The sequence below is a fragment of the Caretta caretta genome, chromosome 1, assembly GCF_965140235.1.
Source record: "Caretta caretta isolate rCarCar2 chromosome 1, rCarCar1.hap1, whole genome shotgun sequence".
Lineage (NCBI taxonomy): Eukaryota > Metazoa > Chordata > Testudines > Cheloniidae > Caretta > Caretta caretta.
In genome coordinates this window covers 3997968-4007567 of record NC_134206.1, presented here as the reverse complement: position 1 = coordinate 4007567, position 9600 = coordinate 3997968, and the positions used below count along the sequence as shown (strand labels likewise).

General features: G+C 46.2%; 1 protein-coding gene across 1 annotated transcript; it reads left to right on the top strand.

Moving 5' to 3' along the window:
* The first annotated feature begins 8144 nt into the window (after positions 1-8144).
* LOC142071065 (olfactory receptor 52P1-like) lies at positions 8145-9148 on the top strand. Its single transcript, XM_075125361.1, has one exon. It carries the CDS (start codon positions 8177-8179, stop codon positions 9146-9148), a length of 972 nt encoding a protein of 323 aa, XP_074981462.1. The 5' UTR covers positions 8145-8176.
* Positions 9149-9600: the final 452 nt, after the last annotated feature.

Sequence of the window (9600 nt, the reverse complement as noted above, 5' to 3'; positions counted from 1 at the left end):
ACCATCTCCCATCTCAACCGCCCCTTCCCCATGAGCAGCCCCACTACAGCCTTGTGGTAACATCAGCAATTGCCAAGATGGAAAAGCAGCCACAGGAAGGGGTGTATGATTTTCTAAGGGGCTGCAATATGTTAAAGCTTTATGTCATTGTCATAAATATAAAGGGAAGGGTAACCGCCTTTCTGTATACAGTGCTATAAAATCCTTCCTAGCCAAAGGCAAAATCCTTTCATCTGTAAAGGGTTAAGAAGCTAAGGAACCTCGCTGGCACCTGACCCAAAATGACCAATGAGGAGACAAGATACTTTAAAATTTGGAGGGGAGGAAACAAAGGGTGTGTGTGTGTGTGTGAGTGTGAGTGAGAGAGAGAGAGAGAGAGAGAGAGAGAGATGCTTTTGCCATGAACAGAAAAGGAAGGGAATCTTAGAACTTAGTATGTAATTTAGTTAGATATGCGTTAGATTTCTGTGTTGATTAAATGGCTGGTAAGTTGTGCTTAATGGAATGTATATTCCTGTTTTTATGTCTTTTTGTAACTTAAGGTTTTGCCTAGAGGGATTCTCTATGTTTTGAATCTGATTACCCTGTAAGGTATTTACCATCCTGATTTTACAGAGGTGATTCTTTTACTTTTCTTTACTTAAAATTTTTCTGTTAAGAACCTGATTGCTTTTTCATTGTTCTTAAGATCCAAGGGTTAGGATCTGTGTTCACCTATACAAATTGGTGAGGATTTTTATCAAGCCTTCCCCAGGAAAGGGGATGTGGGGTTTGGGGGGATATTTTGGGGGGAAGATGTTTCCAAGTAGGCTCTTTCCCTGTTCTTTGTTTAAAACACTTTAGGTGGTGGCAACATAAGGTCCAAGGACAAAAGGTAAAAGTTTGTACCTTGGGGAAGTTTTAACCTAAGCTGGTAAGAATAAGCTTAGGGGATCTTTCATGCAGGTCCCCACATCTCTACCCTAGAGTTCAGAATGGGGAAGAAAACTTGACAGTCATTCTGAGGAAGAGTTACTGAGCCTGGTTATTTTCAGTCTCCACGTCCGCTCTCCCTCCCACCGGATCTGTCCCTCTCTCCTTTCATGCACAGGCTGAGCTGCTGCTGGGGTTCCCTTCGCCCCCAGAAAGGCAGTTTTGGCTGATCTCCCCCTTTTCCCCGTGCAGGCAGACACTGAGTTTAACCTCGTCTGAGGAGATATTTCTGTGAGCTGCCTCTGTGGGGTCTTGCTCCTGTTTTTGGTTTTGGGTGAGGGGCAGCACTGTGTGCCAGGGCTGGAAGTTGTGCGGGGTTGGAGACCTACATGGACGAGTAGCCAGCACTCAGAGTTATGGAGGAAGGAAGCGGGTTGTAAATGGGCAAGTGGGCAGTGCTGAGGGTAGGGCAGGCAAGCAGGGTGTGTACACAGAGAACAGGAAAGCACTGAGGGTTGTGGGGACAGGCAGCGGGTACACAGGGACAGACAAGTGGAGCTGAGTGTGTTGGGGACAGGGAGCGGTATATTCCTGCCAGGTGGGCAGTGCTGCTGAAATTAAAATTTTCTTTGTAATTGTTGGTCTAAGGTCAGCGCTGGGAACTTTCCTGGCCCTGGGTGCATTTGTGCTGGTCTATGGGTCTCCTTGCCCTGGCAAGCCACAGAACTGCAACCTGGGTGTCACAACATTTACTCAGTTTTATTTCCAATCATTGTTGTTGTTGTGTAACTTCAGGCATTTCACCCGTAGAAAGAACAATTGACCTTTGTGTGACACTGCACCCCTATTTCTCATTGTGATATTATTATGATATGATTATAGCATATTTCTGATACATTTCATGTCAGATGTGTTATGTAAGATGTCATTGGAAAAGTTATGATGTTCTGAATATGATTATCCTGTTTGTATGCATGTATGATTTGTGTACCTGAAGTCATGAATATTGACTATGTATCAATATGTAGGAGGGAGGGATAGCTCAGTGGTTTGAGCATTGGCTTGCTAAACCCAGAGCTGTGAGTTCAATCCTTCAGGGGGCCATTTAGGGATCTGGGGCAAAAATTGGGGATTGGTCCAGCTTTGAGCAGGGGGTTGGACTAGATGACCTCCTGAGATCCCTTTCAACCCTGCTATTCTATGATCTGTTTTTCAATTGTAGTTACACATCAGTAATGCCCACGAGGCAAGATGCCTTCAATCTAGGTAGCTGGTTGGGAAGGGCCTCTCCACTCAAGAGGACGGGAAAGATGTGAGGAAATAAGCCTGACTGAGGGAAGTGCTGGACCCCGGCCAAAGGGATTTCTAACCTGTGTATGGAAACCTGAGAAACCCAAGGTGTAATTCATAAACTTGTTTGATGTTTTAATCGAAACCCAGGATGCCGTTAAGTGAAGTGTGTGGGGCGCGGGGGAATATCAGCTTGGTTACCAAAAGCGTGCATGGTGTCCCCACATTGAGGGAGGGGCAAACCAGGAAAGAAATTCATACTGGTTGGAGTTTGGACCAGTTCAGTCCGGTACAGCTCTGGGGTCGTGGGCTAGAGAGCTGGGGGTTATTTTGGCTGTAATCTCTCTATTGTTGGCTCACGCAGAGGCTGGTCAGAGCCTGCCTGTACCTGCAGCCGGGTGCGTCCCTGCCTGTGGGAATGCTGGTGGAGGCAACACTGGGAGCGGGTCTTTAGCGGGTCACAACAGCCCATTGAGAGAGGAAGCTCAGGCTGAGGAGTCAGAGGACTCGGTGGAACCCCAGCTCCAGGTGCCACCTGGGACAAACCCATCAGTTTGCTCCTCACCTTTTTCAATCTCCCATTATACTCTGTGCCCCCCTCTCCATACTCTCCTTCCCCATCCCAGGCTGCCCCGATTCCAACAGCTCGCTGGTCGCTCGTGTCTGCTCCATGCTCCCCAATAGTCCCTAGATCTGACCATCTCAGAGCCACCCCACGTTCTCCACAGCTCTTCCTCTGCAGGGGGTGAGGTGCCTCCTGTCACACCTGCTCCCTTGGCTGGGGGGTAATCAGTGACTGTGTCTCGCCAGTGAGATATATCACACCCAAGGGGCAAATGCCAAGGCAGTCACCAGTACAGCCTGTGACGGTGGCGGGTAATGCAGGTGTCTCAGAGTTGGTTCTGGATACAAGTAAAGCCCATTAAGAGAATGGTCCTAGATTTGGGTCTTCTGGGAAGAATGACACTGTGACTGGGTTGCATCCAGTTAGTGTCATGACAAAATCCCAGAGACCAAACAATTCTGGTGCTTTTATTTTGCCTGTTGCTGGGGTGTTGCTGGGAAAGGGTATACCAGGTCTGCGTGATCAGATTGATCAGCTAGGGCACAAAGAGAGCATGAAGGTGATTTGACTATGTTGCCCTTTGACAATGTGGAAACTTGTAACCAGGAGGAAATTATTCCTAAGCCTATTGAGCCTGACAACTTGCATGTTGCTGATAACTGTCAGGAAAGTTGCAGTGGGAAAGAAAGTACCTCTAACCTTTTATCTAGTGAGGCTGTGAGCTTGCCTGAAAGGATATTGTGCAAAAATTGCCCCAATGGGCCAGAAAGTCTGTTGTTGCTGAGGAACATGGTCCTTTAAAGCAAGCCCTAGGTGAAGAGGGTATGGGCAGAATTTCTGTGAGGGGAGAATTGTTGCTTAGAGAATCATAGAATCATAGAATCATAGAATATCAGGGTTGGAAGGGACCCCAGAAGGTCATCTAGTCCAACCCCCTGCTCGAAGCAGGACCAATTCCCAGTTAAATCATCCCAGCCAGGGCTTTGTCAAGCCTGACCTTAAAAACCTCTAAGGAAGGAGATTCTACCACCTCCCTAGGTAACGCATTCCAGTGTTTCACCACCCTCTTAGTGAAAAAGTTTTTCCTAATATCCAATCTAAACCTCCCCCACTGCAGCTTGAGACCATTACTCCTCGTTCTGTCATCTGCTACCATTGAGAACAGTCTAGAGCCATCCTCTTTGGAACCCCCTTTCAGGTAGTTGAAAGCAGCTATCAAATCCCCCCTCATTCTTCTCTTCTGCAGGCTAAACAATCCCAGCTCCCTCAGCCTCTCCTCATAACTCATGTGTTCCAGACCCCTAATCATTTTTGTTGCCCTTCGCTGGACTCTCTCCAATTTATCCACATCCTTCTTGAAGTGTGGGGCCCAAAACTGGACACAGTACTCCAGATGAGGCCTCACCAATGTCGAATAGAGGGGAACGATCACGTCCCTCGATCTGCTCGCTATGCCCCTACTTATACATCCCAAAATGCCATTGGCCTTCTTGGCAACAAGGGCACACTGCTGACTCATATCCAGCTTCTCGTCCACTGTCACCCCTCGGTCCTTTTCCGCAGAACTGCTGCCTAGCCATTCGGTCCCTAGTCTGTAGCTGTGCATTGGGTTCTTCCGTCCTAAGTGCAGGACCCTGCACTTATCCTTATTGAACCTCATCAGATTTCTTTTGGCCCAATCCTCCAATTTGTCTAGGTCCTTCTGTATCCTATCCCTCCCCTCCAGCGTATCTACCACTCCTCCCAGTTTAGTATCATCCACAAATTTGCTGAGAGTGCAATCCACACCATCCTCCAGATCATTTATGAAGATATTGAACAAAACCGGCCCCAGGACCGAACCTTGGGGCACTCCACTTGATACTGGCTGCCAACTAGACATGGAGCCATTGATAACTACGCGTTGAGCCCGACAATCTAGCCAGCTTTCTACCCACCTTGTAGTGCATTCATCCAGCCCATACTTCCTTAACTTGCTGACAAGAATACTGTGGGAGACCGTGTCAAAAGCTTTGCTAAAGTCAAGAAACAATACATCCACTGCTTTCCCTTCATCCACAGAACCAGTAATCTCATCATAGAAGGCGATTAGATTAGTCAGGCATGACCTTCCCTTGGTGAATCCATGCTGGAAGCTCCTAGGAAAAGGTAATGGTAGCTCCTAGGAAAAGGTAATGGTAATCTGTGCAAGCAGTTTGCTGTAGCTGAAGGGTGTGGACGAGATTTAATCAAGGCAGTTTCAGTTTCTGATAGCCAGAAATGTTCTGCTAAGAATCAATTCACTGACTTTGCTTTGAAAAGATCCAGTATAGATAGCTGTGAGAAGGCTTCAGATAAAATGAAAATTGTTAGGGAATTTGGCCAGCCAGATAACCAAGTGGCTGTGCTTGACAAGTTTGTTGGGAAGACAATGTTATTGGGACAGGAATGTCTCCATGTAGATTCTTTTCAGAGTAGCAGCTGTGTTAGTCTGTATTCTCAAAAAGAAAAGGAGTACTTGTGGCACCTTAGAGACTAACCAATTTATTTGAGCATAAGCTTTCGTGAGCTACAGCTCACTTCATCGGATGCATGGAAAGTGTAGATCTTTTTATACACACAAAGCATGAAAAAATACCTCCCCCCACCCCACTCTCCTGCTGGTAATAGCTTATCTAAAGTGATCACTCCTAACAGTCTGTGTCTCAGGTTGAGAGGGAAGACTGGGTAGCTAAGTCTGCAGAGCAGAAGAGCTGTGTAGTTAATCTCTCGAGAATGCAGGCCAGGGATGGCAGGTACACTCTCACCTCTAGACATTTTGCCTATGACTTGTAGTCTCTCAGTGAATTTAACGTCTGTTTCCATGTGGAAACAGAGGTTGGTAATGGAAGGACAACAGAATCTTGTATCTAATATGTTAGTAAAAATGGATGGTATCTCTTTAAGACAGAGTCCAGCCTTGGAATTGGTAAGAGTTAAGGATCTGAACACTGGTAAAGGGGCTTCTGTCTGGTTGTATGCAAATTACCTGGCTGACAGGGAGAAGAAAGACCGGCTAATAGCTGTTAGCACAGAGGGCACACCCAATCAGCCAGTGGATTCTGTTAAGCAAGAGAAATCAGGATTTGATCCTTCAGGACAAGGAGGAAAGAGAGAACTTAATTTTGCAAAGGGAGGCCACAGGTTATCCCTAAAACCCCAAAATCCCAATGGTATTGGGCCAAAGGTGTGGCATGACAAATATGATTGTAGATGGACACTTGCAATGGATTTGTTGTTATTGCCAGTGGTGATTTTTGGAAGTAATGTGTTGCTAATACCAAGAATTGTAAAACTATACAATGTGCCTAATCGTTTGGAAAATCCCTTGAACATGTTAGGAGTGATGCATGAGAAAACACTTTATGTGAAAAGACGTTGTGATTGTGATATTTCAAAGTTAGTGTCTGTGAACAGTCTTGAAACTTTTCACAGGAGAGAAGGAACTCCAGACCTCATGTGCTGTATAAGAAGGGAAACTGAGGCACACTACCATATTCCTTTCATGGCTATATGCCAAGATTCCTACACTATTGACAACATTAACTTGGCTTGATGTTAATTGGGTTCCAAACATTTGCCAGAGCTTGTATAGATAGAGTACCTATTTTGTTCAATTCTTGGCATGAGCACATAGAACATACAGGAATCAAGCTGCAACAGCAGATCCAATCCACTTCTGGAGTTGACTATGGCCAGAATCATAGAATCATAGAATATCAGGGTTGGAAGGGACCTCAGGATGTCATCTAGTCCAACCCCCTGCTCAAAGTAGGACTAATCCCCAATTAAATCATCCCAGACAGGGCTTTGTCAAGCCTGACCTTAAAAACTTCTAAGGAAGGAGATTCTACCACCTCCCTAGGTAATGCATTCCAGTGTTTCACCACCCTCCTAGTGAAGAAGTTTTTCCTAATATCCAACCTAAACCTCCCCCACTGCAACTTGAGACCATTACTCCTTGTCCTGTCCTCTTCTACCACTGAGAATATTCTAGAACCATCCTCTCTGGAACCACCTCTCAGGTAGTTGAAAGCAGCTATCAAATCCCCTCTCATTCTTCTCTTCTGCAGACTAAACAATCCCAGTTCCCTCAGCCTCTCCTCATAACTCATGTGTTCCAGACCCCTAATCATTTTTGTTGCCCTTCGCTGGACTCTCTCGAATTTATCCACATCCTTCTTGAAGTGTGGGGCCCAAAACTGGACACAGTACTCCAGATGAGGCCTCACCAATGTTGAATAGAGGGGAACAATCACGTCCCTCGATCTGCTCGCTATGCCCCTACTTATACATCCCAAAATGCCATTGGCCTTCTTGGCAACAATGGCACACTGCTGACTCCTACCCAGCTTCTCGTCCACTGTCACCCCTAGGTCCTTTTCCGCAGAACTGCTGCCTAGCCATTCGGTCCCTAGTCTGTAGCTGTGCATTGGGTTCTTCCGTCCTAAGTGCAGGACCCTGCACTTATCCTTATTGAACCTCATCAGATTTCTTTTGGCCCAATCCTCCAATTTGTCTAGGTCCCGCTGTATCCTATCCCTACCCTCCAGCATATCAACCACTCCTCCCAGTTTAGTATCATCCACAAATTTGCTGAGAGTGCAATCCACACCATCCTCCAGATCATTTATGAAGATATTGAACAAAACTGGCCCCAGGACCGACCCCTGGGGCACTCCACTTGATACCGGCTGCCAATGAGACATGGAGCCATTGATCACTACCCGTTGAGCCCGACAATCTAGCCAACTTTCTACCCACCTTATAGTGCATTCATCCAGCCCATACTTCTTTAACTTGCTGACAAGAATACTGTGGGAGACCGTGTCAAAAGCTTTGCTAAAGTCAAGAAACAATACATCCACTGTTTTCCCTTTATCGACAGAACCAGTAATCTCATCATAGAAGGCGATTAGATTAGTCAGGCACGACCTTCCCTTGGTGAATCCATGCTGACTGTTCCTGATCACTTTCCTCTCATGTAAGTGCTTCAGGATTGATTCCTTGAGGTCCTGCTCCATGATTTTTCCAGGGACTGAGGTGAGGCTGACTGGCCTGTAGTTCCCAGGATCCTTCTTCTTCCCTTTTTTAAAGATTGGCACTACATTAGCCTTTTTCCAGTCATCTGGGACTTCCCCGTTCGCCACAAGTTTTCAAAGATAATGGCCAATGGCTCTGCAATCACAGCCGCCAATTCCTTTAGCAAATAATATGGTGCCATCTGTAAATCTTGCCACCTCACTGGTTAACCCCCTTTCTATAGTCTTAATAACTATAAAATAGTTACCATACTATTTGTTATAAACTGTGTAATCCCCCTCGCTGTGCTTCTCTCCCTTCACAGGCACATGGAGCATTTCTGAGCGTGATCGACGCACCGGCCACCTCATGGCAAATTTCAGCTTCTCCCCCTCTGACTCTTCAATATTCATCCTAACCGGCATCCCTGGCCTGGAAGCTGACCACATCTGGATTTCCATCCCTTTCTCTGCGTTCTACATTATGGGCCTGTTGGGAAATTTTACAGTTCTGTATGTGGTAGGCAAAGAGCAGACCCTGCACAAGCCGATGTACCTGCTGCTCTGCATGCTGGCGCTCTCAGACATCACCACATCTACCTCCTTTGTGCCAAAGGCACTGTGTATTTTTTGGTTCAACTTGAAAAGCATTACTGTGAAGAGCTGCCTCACCCAGATGTTCTTCTTTCACGCATTTTCTACTATGCACTCAGCTGTCCTAGTGACAATGGCCTTTGATCGCTATGTTGCCATATGTAACCCTCTGAGATACGCCACCATCCTCACCAATGCACGAATAGCTAAGCTCGGGCTAATGGGTTTGACAAGAGCTGTTCTCTTCATTCTGCCTATGCCCCTGCTCCTGAGCGGGCAGCCATTCTGTGCCAACCGCATTATCCCCCATACATACTGTGACCACATAGCTGTGGCAAAGGTGTCATGTGGGGACATCACAGCCAGCAGAGTGTACGGCTTGCTGATGGCGTTTTTAATCATTGGGTTCGACCTGGCCCTCATTGGCCTGTCCTACGGTCTGATCATCAGGACGCTCCTCAGAATCTCTTCCAAGGAAGCCAACCAGAAAGCCCTCAAGACCTGCACAGCCCATATCTGTGCACTACTGATGGCTTATCCTCTTGGACTCCTCTCCAGTATGTCACACAGGTTTGGTCAGGGCATCACTCCGCACGTTCACATCCTCTTGTCCAACCTCCATTACCTCATTCCCCCCATGCTCAACCCTATCATTTATGGGATCAAAACCAAGGATCTTCGTGACAAAGTGGTCAAATACATCTGCAGAATGTACTCACCTCACGGTACTGACTTTAAACCCGCATGACAAGAGAGGGTTTTGGAACTGCATTATGTTACCCTGGATTTTGAGGGATGTTTACCTCAGAATGTTCTCAAGCTAATCGCAGCCATGTGATGTGCACTGGCCACAATGAATTAACAATATAGAACACCACATAGTTAAGGTTAATTAGAAAACAGGTTTTTAGATGCAAGGTCAAAATCTAGCAGGCAGTTTCTGCTAATTGCAATGGGAGGAGTGGACAGACAAGTAAATACATGAGAAAGAGAGAAGATAAATGGATGAAAACCTTGAATCTAAACACCTCTGATATTCAAAGTTTATTGAAAATTGGAAAAAGTGGTGATTCAGTAGGGGTCACTATGGCCTCTATGCTTTGTAGACATTATAAAAGATTAGCTAATTATATTGCACTTTGGAGCAGTCCTCAGAAACCATCTTGAGAGACCTTTTTCCTGACACCCTTTCTCCCCAAT

What these genes read in the sequence shown, in the direction of transcription:
- LOC142071065 (XM_075125361.1), top strand. Translation starts at nt 8,177, where the DNA reads ATGGCAAATTTCAGCTTCTCCCCCTCTGACTCTTCAATATTCATCCTA.